The 21,953-nt window shown below is 41.9% G+C and overlaps 1 protein-coding gene across 2 annotated transcripts in view; it reads left to right on the top strand.

Annotated features, from left to right (window-relative positions):
• MCTP1 (multiple C2 and transmembrane domain containing 1) overlaps positions 1-21,953 on the top strand; it is a 260,031-nt gene that overhangs the window by 109,810 nt on the left and 128,268 nt on the right. For both annotated transcript variants that reach the window (XM_062617486.1, XM_062617487.1), the window contains 2 exons: positions 19,441-19,605; positions 21,180-21,310. In XM_062617486.1, the coding sequence (XP_062473470.1) occupies positions 19,441-19,605; positions 21,180-21,310 (296 nt within the window). The remainder of the gene's footprint in view (positions 1-19,440; positions 19,606-21,179; positions 21,311-21,953) is intronic.

Consider the following 21,953-nt stretch of genomic DNA (forward strand, 5'->3'; position numbering starts at 1 on the left):
CTAGCATATTGATGCGCATATTTAAATAGAAGGTTACTAAATAAACAGTGTTGTGTATAGTGCTCAGTGACAAATATTTTTACAGTTTTTTTAACCTTTTTAAGAAAAAGAGAGCAGGGTTCATAATCCTTGGGTTATGGATGGGTTTTTCACACAGTCTGCTTCTGCAGTGCAGGACAGTATTCGGTCCCTGTTTCCTTTTTGAAATCTGTGAAGCAAAGGTATGTGGTGATGTTGTGCAGTGTTTTGTTTCTCATATGGTTCATGTAACTTTTCCTGAAATACCTGAGATGCTTGAACTTCTGAAAAGTTAATGAAGAGCTGGGAGGATGGTGGACGGCAGAGCTGTTTTGCGTCACGAAAGTTATTCATTAACTCCTGATGTGCTGAATGTGCTGGTGACAGTTTATAAAACCAGTTTATTCAGAACTTTCCCATGCTTCAAATTACAAACTGAGAAAACTGTGAGCTTCAATAATCATGAATGGATGGCACAACGTGACAGCAGGGAGTTCTTCAGAGCTGCTCAATTAAATTAGTTATCCATGTTCTCCTTTGTTCCACTCATTTGGTAACATTTCACTCAGTAGTTGCCATTTTTGCAAAAGGAGTATCAAAAGATCTGGCAAATAGCAAATATATGAATTTAAATATTTAATTCTTCTATATTTATCCCATCTGAAGTAATAATTAGAGATGTAATGCACGCAAAACGTCTTATATGCACTGGAAGTATCTTAAAGGTCTTTTGCAACCTAAATGTAGTATCTCAGTTAAAGCACAGGAGCTCATTTGCCTTGTGGGGCTATTTCAGAGTTCCAAATCTTTGGTCTGCTCTCAGGAAAAGAAACTAAAAAAAATATTTTATTTACAAAGGATATCTTCAAAAAAACAAGAAAAATTTGCTGTTCTCTGTGGTGCAGGATGATCAATATTAAATAAAGCATCATTTGTGGATTAAAAAAAAAAAAGTCTAGAAATATATCCTTGATGTTATTAGATAATGGCGAAAGTGCCCTGTTTGAGACTCATCTTCTTCAGGAAGAGTTTGTTTGCACTCATGAGAGCTTAGAAAAAGCAGAATATTAAATTTTTTTAAAGATATGATTATAAAATTTCCTAAACCTACTTTTTTTAGCTCTCCAGAGTCTTTACAATGGCACTTCTAATAAATTAATTTGATTTTACAATTATGGCACTGTATTTTACTTTTTAAAGTCTATATTCTTGAAGCTTTTTGTTCTGTAACAAGAGCTGCTGTTCTGTAACAGCAGCACAGGTGACTGTGGCATTGTGTGTGTTCATGAACTGCGCTGCTTGCATATAATTCCTTGGACATGTAGTAAGATGCAAAAATAATGGTAACTGATAATGGTAACGAAAATAATGATAACTAGATCAGTTACGAAAAATAATGGTAACTGATCTAAAGGTATGCACGTACTTGCAAACAATTACTTTGGCGAAATTGAATTTCTACTTCAAACATCACCCCTCCTATGCACTTAAAAATGGAGTTAAGATGTCATTAAATACCCAGGCCAATGCAGCTGTGAATTTTACCTACTTTGCATGTAAACCAGTGTTTTCAAAAACATTAGTGCTGTAAACATTTGTTAGTGGCATTGCAAAAATGCAATACCACTTTTCCTTTTGTTGTTAGGGTTTTTCTTCTGATGCTATTGTTTATTTTTGGGGGGGAGGGAGAGAGGAGTCTTAATTTTGTTTTGGGTTTTTTTTGTTTCTGTGGTTTCAGGGGCCTTGTAAGCATTGTTTGGTTAGGTTTTGGTTTTGATTTTTTCCTGTCATGTTTGCATTTTATCACACATACCCTCCATCCAAGTAAATGGGAGCCATATTACTCCCCACACTGTCTGGGTCAGAGGGAATACTCACCTTTCACAGCATCTAGCAAATATTAAATTCAAACAACTTAGAAGTCAGAGCATTTATGTCCTCATTCTGTGGAAAGTCTTCCTGTCTTCAGCAACAGCAGACTCCCAGTTGGCTATTGAAAAAAACACCAAACCAACAAAACAACCTAAGCTGTTTATATACAAAACCGCCAAAACTTCATTTGGGAAGATACAATTTGCATTCAGTTCCAAATTGATTGGTTTATTTCATCGACCGCAAGCTTGGTGTTGCCGCAAAGCAAACTGGTGGCTGGTGGTTACGACTTAGCCGGCTGTTTGCTGCATGGTCTGGGAGAGGAGGCAGCTCCATTTTTACCACTATGTATGTACAATGATCTATTACAGCTCAGGAAAAAGGGGAAGTGTGTTATTCAATGTTTGTGCACTTTTTTATGACCCTGGTGTTTTCTCAATAACCTTAACGTGCCTGTGCCTCAGTTCCTGTGGTTTAGGGTCCATTTTGTTAGATACTATGAGGGTTAGCAAACAAGTGCTACAGCAAAAAGACAGTGCTTGTAGGATCCAAATACTCAGTCATTCATTTAAACCAAACAGGACTGTTTAAATTCATTTTTCTTTTTAAAAAGTTCTTGGAAAAATTTTGAGCTGTGCAAAATGTCTTTTCTCTCCATGTATGGATCTGACTTGTTCAGTGTCTTTCGTTTTCCACATCCACCACCAATTTCCCGTGGGGTGGATTTTCTTTTTTGTATTAGTTCCTCTGCTGAAGGTTCAGACTTTCCTTGTGTCGTGGTTTAAACCCAGTCAGGCAACTTGTTCACTCACTCCCAGTGAGTGGTGCCGAGCTGACAACAATCGAGGTCCGTGTCCCCCCCCGCACTGGGGCTCTCCCCTTCCCCACTCCCGGAGGAACGGGGAGGAGGATCAAAAGAGTGCAACTCCTATGGGTTGAGACAAGAACAGTCCAGCAACCAATGTACAACACAAATCACCACCGCTACTATCAACTACAACAATGATAAGGGAAAATAACAAGGGAAGAGAATACGATACCACCGGCCAAGAAAACAAGTTCCACCCGGAAGCCCGTGTCCTTCTGGGTAACTCCCAGTTACCCCCTACCCCGGGCATGACGTGCTGTGGTATGGAATACCTCCCTGGCTAGCCCGGGTCAGGTGCCCCGTCTCTGCTTCCTCCCGGCTTCCCCTCCTCCCTGGCAGAGCATGAGCCTCACAAAGTCCTTGGTCAGGGTAAACATCCACTTAGCAACAACCGAAAACATCGACTTCACCAACACTGTTCTCAGGCTGGAAGTCAAAACACAGCACTGCACCAGCTACCACAAAGGAAAAAACATGACTGCTACTGCTGAACCCAGGACATTATCCACCCCTTATTCCATACCATTCACGTTGTGCTCAGATCCCACATTTTCAATACACCATCGCTCTCCCATATATATACATCCATATACATACAGACCAAGAGGAAAAGATCATTTTCGTAGTGTATGGACCAATCCCTATAATGCTGCCGAGTCCATTTGGTCCATGATGTTCAAAGTTCATTCTCTGTTGGGATGATGGCTGGAGGGAAGTCAGGGCCAGTCGCTGGTGACCTGGAGACATCTAGTTGATGAGCTATAAAAGCATTACACAGCAGGCAACAGCATACAATTGAGTTCGCTGGCTGTTTTCCCCTAAAATCAAATCCCCTTGAGGTAAACATCGGACTTCCCCATCTTCCCGCATTACCCACCAAGTATATCCAGGTCCCTGAGCAAAAGCAATCCCACGAGTGGGTTTGCCTTTACCTGAAGCAGGAATTACCCAGACTGTCTTCCCCAGCAAATTCTTCATATGCACCACAGGAACTTTGTCCCCCTCTACAATATGCAAAAGTTCTGACTGGGCTGGGCCAGCCCTGTTGGCAGATCCTCTGGTGTTGACCAACCAGGTGGCCTTTGGTAAGTGTGTATCCCAATGCTTGAAAGTTCCCCCACCCATTGCTCTCAGTGTAGTTTTTAACAGCCCATTGTACCGTTCGATTTTCCCAGAGGCTGGTGCACGGTAGGGGATGTGATATACCCACTCAATGCCACGCTCTTTGGCCCAAATATCTATAAGGTTATTCCGGAAATGAGTCCCATTGTCTGACTCAATTCTCTCTGGGGTGCCGTGTCGCCACAAAATCTGTTTCTCAAGGCCCAGGATAGTGTTCCGGGCAGTGGCATGGGGCACAGCATGTGTTTCCAGCCACCCGGTGGTTGCTTCCACCATGGTAAGCGCATGGCGCTTGCCTTGGCGGGTTGGTGGCAGTGTGATATAGTCAATCTGCCAGGCCTCCCCATATTTATAATTCAACCATCGTCCTCCATACCAAAGAGGCTTTAACCGCTTGGCTTGTTTAATTGCAGCACATGTTTCACACTCAAGAATAACCTGGGCAATAGTGTCCATTGTTAAGTCCACCCCTTGATCACGGGCCCATCTATATGTTGCATCTCTGCCCTGATGGCCTGAAGTGTCATGGGCCCACCGGGCCAAAAATAATTCACCTTTATGTTGCCAATCTAAGTCCATCTGAGCCACTTCAATCTTAGCCGCTTTATCCACTTGTTGGTTGTTCTGGTGTTCCTCAGTGGCCCGACTCTTGGGTACATGGGCATCTACATGACGTACCTTCACCACCAGGTTCTGCACCCGGGCAGCAATATCTTTCCACAGTGCAGCAGCCCAGATGGGTTTACCTCTGCGCTGCCAGTTGCTCTGCTTCCATTGCTTCAACCACCCCCACAGGGCATTTGCCACCATCCATGAGTCAGTATAGAGATAAAGTACTGGCCACTTTTCTCATTCAGCAATGTCCAGGGCCAGCTGGATGGCTTTCACCTCGGCAAACTGACTCGATTCACCCTCTCCTTCAGCAGTTTCTGCAACTTGTCGTCCAGGACTCCATACAGCTGCCTTCCATCTCCGATGCTTTCCCACAATACGTCAAGAGCCATCAGTAAACAAGGCATACCGCTTTTCACTTTCTGACAGTTTATTATATGGTGGGGCCTCTTCAGCACGCACCACCTCCTCCTTTGGTGACATTCCAAAATCTTTACCCTCTGGCCAGTCCATGATGACTTCTAGAATGCCTGGATGACTGAGATTTCCTATTCGAGTTCGTTGTGTAATTAGTGCAGCCCATTTACTCCATGTAGCATCAGTTGCATGATGTGTAGAGGAGACCCTGCCTTTGAACATCCATCCCAGCACGGGCAACCGGGGTGCCAGGAGGAGCTGTGCTTCAGTGCCAATCACTTCCGAAGCAGCTCGAATCCCTTCATAGGCTGCCAGTATCTCTTTCTCAGTTGGGGTATAGCTGGCCTTAGATCCTTTGTATCCCCGACTCCAAAAGTCGAGGGGTCGACCTCGAGTCTCCCCTGGAGCTTTCTGCCAGAGGCTTCAGGTAGGACCGTTCTCCCCAGCTGCAGTGTACAGTACATTTTTTACATCTGGCCAGGTCCGGACTGGTCCAAGGGCTACTGCATGAACTATCTCGCGTTTAATTTGCTCAAAGGCTTGTTGCTGCTCAGGGCCCCATTTAAAATCATTCTTCTTCTGGGTCGCATGATAGAGAGGGCTTACAATCGAACTGTAATTCGGGATGTGCATTCTCCAGAACCCCACAGCACCCAAGAAAGCTTGCGTTTCTTTCTTATTAGTTGGTGGAGACATTGCTGTTATCTTGTTGATCACATCTGTGGGGATCTGTCTACGTCCATCTTGCCATTTTATTCCCAAAAATTGAATCTCCTGTGCAGGTCCCTTGACCTTACTCCGTTTTATGGCAAAACCGACTTTCAGCAGGATTTGGTTATTTTCCTCCCTTTCTCAAAGACTTCTTCCGCTGTATCGCCCCACACAGTAATGTCATCAATGTATTGCAGGTGTTCTGGAGCTTGCCCCTGTTCCAGTGCAGTCTGGATCAGTCCGTGGCAAATGGTAGGGCTGTGTTTCCACCCCTCGGGCCGTCAGTTCCAAGTGAACTGGACACCCCTCCAAGTAAAAGCAAACTGTGGCCTGCACTCTGCTGCCAAAGGGATTGAGAAAAATGCATTGGCAGTATCAATCGTGGCATACCACTTGGCTGCCTTTGACTCTAGTTCATACTGAAGTTCTAGCATGTCCGGTACGGCAGCACTCAATGGTGGTGTGACTTCATTCAGGCCACGATAGTCTACTGTTAGTCTCCATTCTCCATTAGACTTTTGCACTGGCCATATGGGGCTATTAAAGGGTGAGCGGGTCCTGCTGATCACCCCCTGACTCTCCAGTCTACAGATCAGCTGATGGATGGGAATCAGGGAGTCTCGGTTGGTGCGATATTGCCGCCGGTGCACTGTTGTGGTCGCGATTGGCACTTGTTGTTCTTTGACTTTCAGCAACCTCACAGCAGAGGGATCTTCTGAGAGACCAGGCAAGGTGGACAGCTGCTCAATTTCCTCAGTCTCCAAAGCAGCAATACCAAAAGCCCACCAGTACCCTTTTGGGTCTTTGAAGTACCCTCTCTTGAGATAGTTTATGGCGAGGATGCATGGAGCCTCTGGACCAGTCACAATAGGGTGCTTTTGCCATTCCCTCCCAGTCAGGCTGATTTCAGCCTCCAGCACAGTCAACTCTTGGGATCCTCCTGTCACTCCAGAAATATAGATGGGTTCCACCCCTTGACAGCTTGATGGCATCAGGGTACACTGTGCACCGGTATCTACTAGAGCCTTATACTTCTGTGGGACTGATGTGCCAGGCCATCTGATCCACACAGTCCAGTAAATCCGATTGTCCCCTACCTCCACCTGGCTGGAGGCAGGGCCCCTCTAATGGTCGTCACAGCGTTGGACACTTAAGTCCTGGTAAAAGGGATTATTCTTCATTATCACAGGAGCTGGAGTAAAATCAGCTCTTCTATTCCATCTGGGAAACTGCTCACCAGAGACTGAAGCCGTAGCTCTCATGGGACGATCAGTCTTGGCCCTTGCTCCCCTCTTCAGTTCACTCACCCGTTCCTCCAAAGCTGAAGTAGGTTTTCCATCCCACTTTGTCATGTCTTCTCCGTGATCCAGCAGGTAAAACCATAGGGTACCCCGTGGCGTATACCTCCTGTATCTCCTCTCTTGAACAATAAGACGCCTTTTGTTAATAGCTGAGATGTGTGTTGGTACACGTGAGGAGCTGGATAAATCAGATAGATCGTCCCTCAATTGTTCGAGGTCCTGGGACAGTTTTTTCACAGCTGAGATGATGGAAGGGGTGAGGTTGTCTTCGAACTCTCGGAGTTTATGAACCATTTCATCCACTGTTAGTGGTACTATGTCATTCCAGGTTACTGTCGCCAATGAATGGGCATATGATGACGGTGCATTCCGTGTAAGTTTTCACCACATGGGTCGTGTACATTCAACTTCATCTGGATCTATGGGTGTATCCCCGTTATTCGGCTTGATGTGATAGAGCATCTCTACGATGGCCGATTCCCTCAGAGACTGGATGCCTTTGTCTATAGTAGTCCACTTGGCCGAACGACTCGTAACATCATCCTTGTACAGAAACCTTTCTTTCGCAGCTGCCAAGAGCCTCCTCCAAAGGCTGAGGGACTTTTTCTCTCTTGCAATTGCTTTGTCAATTCCCCCTTCTCTAGCAAGTGATCCCAGCTGCTTGGCTTCTGTACCTTCTAGTTCGTGACCATCGGCCCCATTGTCCCAGCATCGGAGTAACCAGGTGATGATGTGCTCCCCTGGTTGACGGGTAAAATCTTTTCGCATATTCCGCAGCTCGGTTGAGGTCCGAGGTCGAGAAGTTACCTCTTCTTCTTCTTCTTCGTCATGTGATGATGACTCCTGATCAGATTCTGGACCGGGTGGTGAATTCGTTGTTTCTTCATCTCGTTTCACCCTTTTTGCCTCCTTTTTACTTGTTCTCTTGCGTACAGGGGCAACTGATATTGGTACGAATTGGTCCTCTGGTTTGGCTGCAGTAATTATCACTGTGGTTTGAGTAGCGACTGTACTTGTTGCTGGGGGTGGTGTAGCTGCTGTGCTTGGAGCTGGGGTAACCGCGCTGTCTGTTGCAGTTGAAGTTTGAGCAGCTGCTGTACTTGCCGCTGGGGTAGCTGCACTGTTCATTGCAGCCAAAGTTTGAGTAGCGACTGTTGCTTTGCCCTCAGATCCGCCGACATTCTTTTCCTTCTGAAGGTGCTGGATAGTGTTGAACAAGGCCCTGTAAGCATAGGCCAAGCCCCAGCACGTTGCCATGATTTGTCCATCTCTGGTATGGCCAGAATGACCACACACCTCATTTAAGTGTTTTACTAATTCTTCTGGATTTTGTAGTTGTTCGGTAGTGAAATTCCGAAGTACTGGAGGGGCCCACTGACCTAGATACTTGCCCATACTGTCCCACACACCCTGCCACTCATGGCTGTCCAGCCTCAGGGAAAATCTCTCGGTCCTCCTACATCGTCGTTTGACCCCAGACAAGACCCAAACCTGACTCTGCTTAACTCTTGAAATCAGTAGTGGGCAAAACACACTCTGTATGCGTGTTAGCATGGTGACTCCCATCACCATCAGCAAACAAGTCTCAACAGCATTAAAAGGCCATTCAAAAACTTCAAAACTCTCAAATGTAAATGGTCTGGGGGGAGGACTGGGAGGGTAAAAGAATGTCTCCTTCACAGGTTGAGCACCTGAGAAGGAGAAAAAAGATGTGTAATTGCTAAGCACCTCCATCATATACCTCCCAAAGTATAAAGGTGGTGACCACACTGGGAACATAAGCCAGATCAGTTTCATGATCAATGATTCTATTGTATTACAAGTCATTACCATAATCTACAATGGGACAAAAACCTTAGCCCAAGCCCCACACTTGAAAAACACTAATACAGCAAATACCGGATGGACGTAAGATACTATATACTGAAACTGTGAGATCAAGAGGAACAACCTTGAGAGCCAACAAATCAGCATTGTGACGAGTGACTATCAATCCAGTCAGATCTGTTCTTATCTCAACCCCTCGTGCCCCACGTTGGGCGCCAAAAAGAACTGTCGTGGTTTAAACCCAGTCAGGCAACTTGTTCGCTCACTCCCAGTGAGTGGTGCCGAGCTGACAACAATCGAGGCCCGTGTCCCCCCCCCGCACCGGGGCTCTCCCCTTCCCCGCTCCTGGAGGAACAGGGAGGAGGATCGAAAAAGTGCAACTCCCACGGGTTGAGACAAGAACAGTCCAGCAACCAATGTACAACACAAATCACCACCGCTACTATCAACTACAACAATGATAAGGGAAAATAACAAGGGAAGAGAATACGATACCACCGGCCAAGAAAACAAGTTCCACCTGGAAGCCCGTGTCCTTCTGGGTAACTCCCAGTTACCCCCCAACCCCGGCCATGACGTGCTGTGATGTGGAATACCTCCCTGGCTAGCCCGGGTCAGGCGCCCCGTCTCCGCTTCCTCACAGCTTCCCCTCCTCCCTGGCAGAGCATGAGCCTCACAAAGTCCTTGGTCAGGGTAAACATCACTTAGCAACAACTGAAAACATTGACTTCACCAACACTGTTCTCAGGCTGGAAGTCAAAACACAGCACTGCACCAGCTACCACAAAGGAAAAAACATGACTGCTACTGCTGAACCCAGGACACCTTGGTTCTTATTCTTTGAGTTAAGGGAAAATACCTTCCTGCTTCTCTCTTGCTTTCTAAATTGTCTGCATACCAGATGCAGTTTAGTAAACAGTTGCTGCAGTTTAGGTATAAAAGAGGCACAGAAGAGCCCAAGCTTCCAAGAGAGGTAATTTATTACTAATAGTCAACATCACCTCCGACAGTGAGATGAAGAGTGCTAATTGCTGGAGTGATTTGCATTACACCATCCTTGAGGTGCAAGCTATCCTCTTGCACCTCAAGGTGATGAGAAATAAAGAATCACCATTTCCATCAAGAGCCAGTGTGGACTAATTGGAAGAGTTGTTTTCGCCTTTTTCTCTGGTTATGAAAACAAGAAAATAAATCCATTCTGACTTCTTATTTAATAATTCTCTGCAGCGCAGAGGCTTAATCAATAGCCAAGGAAAGGGTATGGGAACGGAACCTATTAAAGTGTTGGCAGCATGCAACTGAGTTAGAAATGCACATATCGCTCTTTCTCCTTGTAATTATTGCAATGTTCAGTGCAATGCTGTTACAAATAATAGTGAAAGAAAAAAAAGCTTAACATTTTCTTTACTGTTTTTAAGCCCAGAGCGTCTAACAGAGGAAAAAGAGACTGTTTAAAAGCCCTATTTTTTCTCATGTAAAAATTATGTTCTCTTTAAGTACTTCCTCCTCATTCTTCTCTTAGCTTCTAATGGTGAAATTTCATTACTTTTCCCATGCCTTTACTGCCAACATTTTTAAAACAGAAAAAGCTTACTGCTTCCAGCACTTTTTAATGTGAAGTGCTGTTTAACTTTAAAATCAAAAGCATAAATCCTAAATTTGAGCTCAGTGAAGCTGCAGTTATAACTCATCACTGAAAGTATTTTCCAGCCCAAATCAAAATTCTCCCTTGATTATAGCTTGAAATTAGGAAGGGGAAGAGCCTACATGCTTTTTTAAACAAACAAACAAACAAACCAAAACACAGCTTGTAATTTTGTTTAGAGTTATCAGGTAATTTTACCTACATTTGGCATTGTTTGCATTAAGTAGAAGCTTTTCTTTGCATGCTCTCTCTCACAGAACATTTCATTTTGTATAGAGCAGGCATATTCCTCTTTGAGCAACCTGAAAATACTAAATATTTTATGAAAAATCACCTGTTCCCCCTTCTTTTGTACAATTTGCTATATGATTACAGGAGGTTAATTCAGAAAAGAGTAAGGAATAGTGGCTTCAGGTGGTACTATTTACTTACTGATAGGATAATGCAACCAAGAGCTTGTTTTGAAAGTTTTCTCTCTGCTGTGCCAAGTGGGAGGAATGGAGGAAAAAAATGAGACAAGAGTCTTTGGAAGGTAACAGGAATATCTCTGGAAGATGAGGCCAATGACATGGCAGGTAGTGCTGGTAGACAGACCGACCCTCACTTGCCACAAGTTTAAATGTCTGGGATATTTAAAAATCTACCTGAATGCAGGGTAGGTATGAAAAAGAATGTAGGATTAACATGCTGAAAAGTTGTATTTCTACCCTAAAATGGGAACAATGGCAGCTAATCTCTGTTTGACAGGTGTTTAATCTGTCCTTAAAAATCTGCAGTGATGGATATTCTACAAGTTCTGGCTGTGGCTGGTTCCAGTGCTTAACTGTCATCTCCATTAAAGCCTGTTTTTTCTCTAGTGTCTGACCCATGGTGCAAATTAAACTCATCTCTTCCCACAACAGAGATGGGTATGTTTTATCACACTGATTTGGACACAGTTTATGTACTCATTTTAGATTGAGTCTTTAAAAAATGATCCTTTGAAACATATATGTGTGTGTATATAAACTTAATTCAGCTGAAGGTTTAGGATGCTCAGATAATGAGCATTCTGCATGTAAGCGGAAACGAAACAATGGTGTTTGGAATTAAGTTTTACTGCAAGCAGAAAATGGGTCAGGATGAATAGTGAGAAGGTGGGAGAAGTTAAGTCTGGTGCTTCGAGCCCAGCCAGCGTGAAGCCTTGATGCTGTGTGCGCACTGATCAGCAGTAGCCAAAACGTTGCTGTGTTATCCACACTGGTTTATCCACAAATGCAAAGCACAGCACCTATCCCAGCCAGACCCAGAGCAAGGCAAGGTGAAGTGATGTGGTCAGACTGGTTTGCTTACAACCATGTCTCATGCTCACTCACTGGTACTTGTAGAGCATGGAGGAAGGCTCTTTTCTAGGAAAGGGGCTGCACGAGCAATTACAGACATTTATGTATGTCTCCTCACTTCTGCTGTAAACAAGGGACTTGACACATTGTGGATTTACTGGCCATTCCCAGAGAAAAGAAATGTGACAAATAAATACATTTTGTTTTCATCTGATAACCTTCATATGCTTCATTGTGTTTCCAGGATGACAAAGTACACTGTCAAAGATGAAAGCACAGAGGTCTGATACCCACTGAAAAGTTCTGGTTGTTTCTATAGGGCACGTAGTGTGCTATTCAACTAAGCAAAATTCCGAGTGGGAAACCCTTGGAAATTAAGTTTGGTTTGACTAGTTGTCAATGTTTCTTCCCTTCCTGCTCATTTAATTTACAAGACAGGAGTATGAGAGTGATCAGGAACTGTCTCAACATTTAAGTTTGGTCTTCCAAACTGAAGATGAGAAGATGTCAGTGTAATTTTTACCAAGTAAACAAGTTGTCCTCTCTGACTGTGAACTTGGACAGTGACCCTGGCACAGGGTAGCTCATGTGTTTTCTAGACAGCGTACAGATGAGTTAGTGAACCTACAAATACTCATAGAGAAAATGGGTAACCAAAAGCCATAATACTGGCTGACCATGCTGTTTTGTATTCCTTTTTTGTATAACAAATTCTGATGAATTTGGTGTATTCTCACATAGGGGTCTGTTTCTCTCTGAACAGCGTATCCTGATGTTTTGTGAGAATTTTTGCCAGCTTAGCTAGAGGGTGAGTGTTGTACTATCCTATGTGAATATTTCATTTTGACAAATCCTACACTCCAAGAGTACAAATTGATACACTCACTGCATCTTTTCACAAACTGTATACAAAGAAATAAGATTAGCTCATGCTTTCCTATGTACCTATAAGTATTTAAGCAGCACTATTTCAATTAAGAGAGTACCTTTTAGCTAAAGAATACTGGGAGACCTCTGTCAGAAATGTTGTTTATTTCATTGAAAATTATTTTCATCAAAATAAGGGACTACTCTGCCTTTTTCACATCTCTGGGAGAATTGCCATTAAATTGGGTTCAGACATGATCACACCCCATGTTAAACCTGCTACATTAATAAAACTTAAGGAAAATCTTTTGAGTGCCTTGAATTCAAAGACCATCAGAGGAATGAGTAGTTTGGCATCTTTACCCAAACATAGTAGGTTAAAAGATATTTAATAATTACCTACTGTGTCCTATTAAGTCATAGTATTCCAGTAAAATCTGGAGCAAAAGCTGTCACCTCTTCTGAGAAAATACTGGCTTTTGTAAGCCATGAGGTTCTAAATGGCAGTTCATCAGCTGCAAACAGTGCTTGATGGAAAGCTACTAAATAATGAATAGAAGTAAAAAAAAGTTCTGACACAGATTCACCTGTCTTTTAGACATCTGGTTATAAAAATTATTCAAATATTTGGTGAGGCTTATATTTGCATTATTTGTATGTGAGAGATAACAGCTGGTACAGTTAACAACCAAAATAGTGGAGTAAGCATTTCACTGTGGGGTTTTCTGGGTACGTGTTGCAGATGAGGAATGGCTTTAAGCTGACAGAGGGGAGATTCAGATGAGATCATGGGAAGTTCTTCCCTGTGAGGGTGCTGAGGCCCTGGCACAGGTTGCCCAGAGAAGCTGTGGCTGCCCCATCCCTGGCAGTGTTCAAGGCCAGGTTGGATGGGGCTTGGAGCAATCTGGTCTAGTGGAAGGTGTCCCTGCCTGTGTCAGGGAGTTGGAACTGGATGGGCTTTAAGGTCCCTTCCAAGCCAAATCAGTCTGTGGTACTATGATTCTATGAATTCTGGGAGCACAGTGAGTTTTCATCAAGTCTTGGTGACACTAGTCATCCTGGGCAGTAGCAGGGTCATCAGGACACCCTTTGACTTTCACTTATTGCAAGCACAGTTTCAAAGAGGAGTTGTTGGGAGGAAGACAAGGGAGAATGATACTGACACAACCTCTCTGACAGCTTCTGCTGCACACCATTGTCTTGTGTATGTATTTCCACGCTTTTCTAGAAAAAGCAAGTCATAGTAGGTGCTTAAGAGAGTCACAGCCTTCATCATACTGCACCTGAACTGGCTTTAGCAAGTGACCTTAAGCAGAATACACAAGCAAACAACAGAAATAAGTGAAATGCTCCAGAAGTATCACCTCTTATTACAAATACTGTAATACACCAAGATTGCTACTAAACATGATATCAAGTTGTTAGAGCAAACATCCTAAACCAGATTCAACATGGCAGTCACATTAAAACACAGAATATAGGGTATATTTCTCAACTACAGAAATACAGACTAGCTTCACCTAGAATTAAAATATCCTGAAATGTAAAATATAGTTGATAGAAAGTGAAGGTAAATGTTGTTTCATATTGCATTAATTATCAGTAGTAGTTAGTTTGCAAAACTTGCTTAGTCACAACAACTGATCATTAAAAAGGAATCATTGTGATCCCATTGGAGGCTTTTTTGTAGCTCAGTGTCTACAGGTTGATGAATTCTGCAAGGTGTGATATTTCATGTAATTTCTGATAGAGGAAAAGCATTGTGAATACATACAACTGTCCCTTGATTTATTTTCATTGTATGGACAAGCTAACAGCTGCATCTATTGGCATTCTCAATCCTTATTTTAAACATTTGTCCAACCCATGCAAGCATCTCAGAAACTGGGTCTATTATTCAACTGTTCTAGAACAATAAATTTTGCATTCAAGGATGCAGAGGAGGAGGAGTGTGTCCTAGTGGTGTGTGTAACAAGGAGATTTTGTAAAAGCAAGGCCTGTTTGCATGGGCATAACCACTGAGAGAGGCGGTGCTTTGCAGGGCTTGAAGGCTGATCAATGAAAAGGTGAGGTGTCCTGGGTTCAGCACTAGCAGTCTTTTTTCTCCTTCTTAGTAGCTGGTGCAGCACTGTGGTTTTGACTTTCAGCCTGGGAACAGTGCTGATAACACTGATGGTTTTAGTTGTTGCTCAGTAATGTTTACTTTGACCAAGGACTTTCTGAGTCTCATGCTCTGCCAGGGAGGAAGGGAAGCCGGGACAAAGCAGAGACAGGACACCTGATCCAAACTAGCCAAAGGGGTATTCCATACCACAGCATGTCACACCTAGTATATAAATTGGGGTGAGTTACCTGGAAGGCCCAGATTGCTGCTCAGGTCGTATTCTCTTCCCTTGTTATTTCCCTTATCATTATTATTATTGGTGGTAGCAGTAGTGGTTTGTGTTATACCTTAGTTACTGGACTGTTCTTATCTCAACCCGTGGGAGTTACATTCTTTCGATTCTCCTCGCCATCCCTCTGGAAGTGGGAGGAGGAAGAAGGGGGGGAAGTGAGCAAGCGGCTGTGTGGTTCTGGGTTACTGGCTGGGCTTAAACCATGACACTTTTTTGTGGCACCCAAAGTGGGGATCAAAGCGTTTAGATAAGGTTGAGGTCAGGCTGTGGGTTTCTCAAACTCATTAAGAGAAGGAGTTCCAAAGGTCAGTTAGATACGAACATAAATATGTGTGAGAGTTTCAAAAGTACTTACTAAAGGGTCTCTTCCTTTGAAAAGAGCAACAGTTACGTTGTGGCAATTAATACACTCATCAAGAACATGGTCTTAATGAACCTGGGAACAATGCCCAGATTCTGGCTAAGCCTAGTTGGTTTCTACCCAGCAATGTTACCCAGCAATATGTGGCTGAATATAGAACATTAAGCCATGTTGTGAGATCATCTTTCAGCTCTGACATTGTATTTGGCTCACTATATTAATCATGTCTAATAGAGGATACAGTTCTGTGTCAGAAGTCTTTCTGCTGGTGGCATCCCTATCCCTCCCCCTACCCCCCATTTAGACAGAATAAGTGAAACACAAATAAAAGCTAATTTTATCATGTAAGAAAATGTTGATTTTTGAATGATGTTTATAGTAGAAGCATTAGAACAGTATATGGATATGAAAAGTTTTTCTTTCACAGGCAGGCTTGAGTATCCTTTGACATGAAAGACTGCTTTTCAGAAGTATAATTTTAATTTACTTGTGAGAAAAGAGAGAGAGAAAGCTTCACAGTATGGAGGCTGAACCTCCCTTCCACCCCTTTTCATTTTTTTTTTGTTTAGAGCATGTCAGGTGGGAATGTCCATGCCTGCATATAAATGCACAAGGCTGGGAATAATAATCCCACATTAATGACAGTTGGTTGTAGCCTGAGATCTTGATCTTGCTTCTTTCCAAATTGTGGCATTGTATAGACAGTATGGCCAGTTTCAGATGGAAATACTATGAAATATATTACTTACCACCTATTCCTAGAGAAATGAAAAGCTGTATAGTGTCTTTGTGTTTTTTCTTTGTGGGAGAAGAGTGAAGCCAAGATGCAGTACGCATGTCGTGCTTTCTGAGGGAAAAAGTTATCCAAGAATTAGTCTTGAGAAATGCTCCTTTATAGGAGAAATTTGGAAAGATCTGTGATCATTTCTTCATTTTACCTTCGTGTATTCCCTTTCTGACTCTGTAACTAATCATTGTGGGCTATATTACAGAAGGTTGCTCAGATACCTAAAAAAGTACCTACAAGTGTCATACCTCTCTCACACTGTGGAATTAAGTTCATAAGGGAAGAACTCTAAAATGTGAAATCAGTCTTATTCTCCCATTTTTTAAATCTGTTAGCTCTTTTTCAAATTTGACTTGAAACCTAAACATTCATATTCATTTATTTTACTTCTTACAGAAAACTATATGAAATTAAGGATGATGTCAGTATCTGTAATTTCTGAGGATAAGGATGACTTCAACTGTAAGGAAAGCATGTTTCAGATGTGCTCCGTCTCACTTAGAAACAAGAAAAATGCCAGCTGGAAACTTTTCTTGCTAGAGAAGGCCATGTGTCCCATGTCTTTCATGTCCAGACAATCTCAATAGCTTGAGCTTCAGCCAGCTATACCTTTCAGTATGTTTCCCTGTTGCTGTTCCATGGATCTGGGTGTTACCAATAAAGACGCGGAGAAAAGAGCATTGCTGTGGTCCAAATTCCTAACCTCGGGGAAGAAAACAGACCACACCACTTTAAGTATCCAGCTGCTGTTCTTCCAGCAGATTAAGATGTAGGCTCTTCACTTCACAGTCAATGTGCCACTAGGCTCTGTGAGGCGCGCTTCGTGTCGTTGATCTGGCTCTGACCCAGAAGGATTTTCTCCAGCAACAGATGAACCACTGAATTCAGGGTTTCTGCCTGACACTTGTAAACTCCTGTCTGACCTAGCTGTCGTATTACGCTTTACGCATGGTTATTCAGTTCTTGCCTTGCCACCTCATATTTAAATTACCCTCGTTGGTGAAACTCCCTACTGGTCATAAAAAATCAGCACGTTTTATATGGTGGCAGCTGCTCTAATGCAGCAAATTATTTTAAGAGCCATTGAAAAAACAGAATTTAAATCAAGTATGCTCTCTAAATGATTCACTATCTCCTCTGTGATTCATGAAGTAGAGCACTACGCGCTTGTGCTTTAGCTTTGCTTTACAAGAATTGTAAATGCGAACTGATACTCATTTCCATGATAGTATCCTGGAAATCGTTTGGATCCCCACTCAACTGTAAAAAAACCCCAAACCAACAACTTGTGCATTCTTTGCCAGAATCAGTCTCAACTAACCACTGCTTCTATCCACATGTGAAATGCCCGAAAATACCTTGTCTCCTTTCTATATCATAAAATCCTAGAACGGTTTGGGTTGGAAAGGATCTTAAAGTTCATCCAGTTCTAATCCCCTCCATGACACCTTCCACTAGACCAGGTTGCTTAAAGCCCCATCCAATCTGGCCTTGAACACTTCTGTATCATTGTCTTATTTTCAGGGCATAGTCAATTTTGGTCAATCATTTTTCGGTTATTCAGTGTTTCTTTTACTCAAACCTAATAAAAAACTGGAACCAGAAAACCAAAAATAATCCACCACTTCTTCACGAGTCTCTGGTAATGTTGACTGTGTATCCCTAATGAAGGGGTATTTGTGCTGGGAAAAAAAAAAAAAAAGAAGTTTAATAAAGTTATTGTGTTGTAAATTAAATCTCTTCTGGCAACTGAGTTTCTCAGTTGTGCCCTAATTTTTGTAGAGTTTATGCTTTCTGGTGTCCTGCTGCTTCTTAATGTCACAGGTTAGGTTAAAGGTTATTACACAGTTCCTTGTTTGCCTTTGGAGAAACAGTAAGTTTGTGAGAAGTTTCTCTGCAGTGAAATGCTTCATTTCAGGAAGAGAAATTTTTAATAAATATAGTGAAGTATTTCAGGAGTAAACATCCTGCTTGGAATGAATAGCCATTGGAAAGCACAGATACATGCCAATGTAATATCTGGAATACTGCTAAAAACATGTTACTCAGATTTGCTCCAACCCCAATGGCCACAGTCCTTGTCTATAACACATCTCTCAGGAGTCTTTTGCTCCAGTGTACTTTCTGTGATCTTCCCTAGGTAACATAAAATAAAGTTCCTGTCCTGGGAACTTGTATAGATACAACCATCCAGCTGTCTTTAGCCTCAAACCAAATTTACACTGAAAACCTTTATCAGAGATACGGGAAGTATGCAAGTGATGAAATCAGCTGTGCAGTCCTTCGGGGGGGGGGTGGGGTGGGGTGTGCTGACCCCATACAGCCTTTGTTGCTTAAAGTACATTGCATAACAAAATAAAAATTTACAGTTGAGTATACATGCAGGCTTGCCTTTTTTGATTCCTACAAAGTATAATTTGTGGGTTTAAGTATTGTTTCACTCCCTTGTGTTCTGATTGTAGGTAAGGTAACCTTGAACAAATAAGATTTAGGGATACAAGGGATACAAGGAGAGTCCTTGGCAGCTTTGCTCCTCAGGTGCACCTGAGATGTGTTCCCCAATTCTAGTAACTTGTTACCTTGGTAGCTCAGAGCTGGGTGGATCTGATCTTAAATTACTCAAATTTATAATCCCAACTTCTGCCACAGTGGGGTTCAGTGATGAATGCTTTGAGTCATTCCTTTTGAGCCCCCAACCAAAGTCAACAATTCCAACTAGCAGCTCTGCAATGTCTTATTTTGAAACCCTTGGGCCAACATGCTGGTATTTAATTCAGTTTTCCTTGTTCTTTTGTAGTAAAAATGCCACAGCATTTTAGTGGCTGAGATAGTTGTCATGTGCACAGCAGTTTATTATTTTTCCTTCATCTGTGCTTCTCTTGATGGGTTTATACTATTTTTAATGGAAGCTTCATATCTTCACTATTTTTTATGTTTATTTCAGTGTTTGTTCAAGTTCATTCGACCGTGATACTAATAGAGGGGACTTTAAAACATTTATTTTTAATTTTTTTAGTTGTTTCAGCACAGGAAGAAGAGCAGCAGGAAAAACCACTATTTTACCCAAACATTTCCTTAATTAGCATTTGTTCTGTTTGCTTCTGCAAAAGTAGCATATGACATTACCTGTGTATTTGTCACTGTTTTGTTTCTTTCAAAGTATTTATTTTTAATACAGTTTACATATGTACTGTCAAATAACTTCAAAATGGCTTAAGAGTGTTGTTTTACATTCATAGTTACATGAAATTGCACACTAAAATGCATAGAAAAATTTGGGGATGTTTTTAACTAAATCTCTGATTTTATTTCAGACACAGAGCTTACGTCTCTCAGACCTGCACAGAAAATCTCAGCTTTGGAGAGGGATAGTTAGCGTTACCTTAATAGAAGGTCGTGAACTAAAGGCAATGGATGCAAATGGACGAAGTGATCCTTATGTGAAGTTCCGGATGGGGCATCAGAAGTACAAGAGCAAGGTAATTTTAGCTGTGACAAAAAATATGCGTTGGCTGTGTTTGAAATGTTTTGTTCCTGTTTGCAGGGTTTTTTTTGCCTGGCATGACTATTTAAATAGCAATGGAGAGTTACTCTTTTATTAATTAGCTGCTAGAACAGCTGGAGTTTTGTTTAGATGATTCTTTTTACTTTGCTATTTAAAAAAAAGTAAAAGTAGATGGGGAAAAATATAGTGCTGAAAAATGCAAGGTGGTGGGGAGGCACACCTGCTTTTCCATGCAGACTGTGTTGGTTTTATTTGATGGTACAGGTCTTATCCTCAAACCACGTTATGCTTATATTCTCACTTTCTTCATTGTGTTGTTACAGCAAGTTTCATTAAAGTTTTGTGTATGTAGGAGTTTAACAAGTAGATAGGATTGATCTGTGAGAAGATGGTTGTGGAGCCTTGCTTGGCTTTATTGCCATTATTTTTTAACCCCCTGACAACTATTGGTTTGAAAATGGCTGTTTATGAAAGATGCTGGGACTGCTGATGATTTACTTTCTCTCTCAATAGCCATGGCAGCCCATGTGGTTTTCACAGGCAGATGAAGGAAAATGCGAGGAAGAGGCCAGGAACATCTAGGTGTGTTTGCAGAACTCTGAGCCTGCCTTGTGGCCTCTTAATCTGAAATTAGAAGAAATCAAATTTCATGATTTTGTGACTTAAACATTTTCCTAACATTTCTGCATTCAAATCCTCTCTGATTTTTCCATTTGTTTTTCAAACCCACAGAAATGGTAGATGTAGAAAGTAGTGACTGCTTTGTATGGAAGGTACTAGACAGTTCCATTCTTGCATATGTGACCACTGTGAATACTGCTTTTGCATTTTGGTAGAAAAATCTGCAAGCTTTCTGTTCTGCAGAGCATGGTCAGAATTACACAGACTGAAATCCACTGAAGGCATTTTTGTTAGAAGTAACTGGACTGAAAATGATGGAGAAAGCTACTTTCATCTGAAATCAGAAGAAAAGCTACTTTCATTCTTTTTACTGCAAAGGAAAGGCAATAAAATACAGTTTTGGGGGAACAAAAAAAAAGCAACCCAAAAAAACCCAACAAACAACAGAGAGTATTATTGCCTAAAAAGTAAACCATGATATCATCTTTCTTACAGCTTACTGCAGCTGGGGAAGCAGGACATGATAAAATCATTTCTTTTTAAATACCTACACTCACTATCTAGTCATTGCCAGTGCTTTGTTTTCCTTTAGGCTCAGGCACACAACTTTACAGCTAACTGTCACTTAAGATTGGGCATAATTATTCTGCAGAAAAAATGGACCCATTGCCAGGGTAAATCCTTTGTTTGGGAGGCTTTTTGAAGGTGACAGGTTTCAGGATTTTGAAGGTTGCTGTTGTGTCAGAGAGGCATGAGAGAACTGATCAGTGGACTTTTCTAATTGCTACTTTTTAATTTTCACTGCTAAAGATAGTCACAGTGCAAGCAGAAAAAACTCTCTGAACAGCCTCTAAACATCGAATTCACAATTCTAGGAAGTGCATGCCTGCACAAGGCAATATGACTTTCCTTTTGCTCTTCTTTCAGATTATGCCAAAAACTTTGAATCCTCAGTGGAGAGAGCAGTTTGACTTTCATCTCTATGAAGAACAAGGTGGAATTATTGATATTACCGTTTGGGACAAGGATGCTGGGAAAAAGGATGATTTTATTGGCAGGTTTGTGCACTTACAACCTTCTTATTCCCTGAAGATGAGAGCAGATGATTAAAATGAGCCTTGCTGTTGAAACTGTTTCTTATGACCATTTGTTCTTGGGTTTTGCTGTTTTTTTTTTTCCAAGATGGGGGAGGATTTTTTGCAGAGACCTTTTGCTGCATTGATGTAATTCTTTACTTTGACGATGCAAAATATTTTTTATTAACCAGTAGGTGGCAGCTTTTACCAATTGATGATAGGTTTTCCAAAGTAAAAATGCCACCGTTAGAGTCAAGCTCAAGATGCAGGAGGTTCCATATGGCAGCAGCCTGCTTGGAGGAGAAATAACTCTCCTGGCTTGTAATAGGCACATAAGACCAGAATTATGTACTTACTTTTTTAATTTATTAGGTAAATGTAATGAGAGGCTATACACAGCTTTTGGAGCAGAGAAGATCATTCACCTGATTTGGGAAAAGCAAATGTTTGGGATCTGTCTTAGAGTTCAAGAAATTGTATAAATTTCCCTGGTCACACTTCATTTTGTTGTGTAGGAAGAAGAAGATGATAATTTTTTTTTTAACAATGGTGTTAACTGTTAGCTAATAGGGGGAAAAACTGTCTTGTGTTCATGTCAGCCACAAAGTAGGTGCTGTTTGGAAAG

This window comes from Pezoporus occidentalis, unplaced genomic scaffold, assembly GCF_034315485.1.
Source record: "Pezoporus occidentalis ecotype Australia unplaced genomic scaffold, CSIRO_AGI_Poc_V1 ctg197, whole genome shotgun sequence".
NCBI classification, from domain to species: Eukaryota; Metazoa; Chordata; class Aves; order Psittaciformes; family Psittacidae; genus Pezoporus; species Pezoporus occidentalis.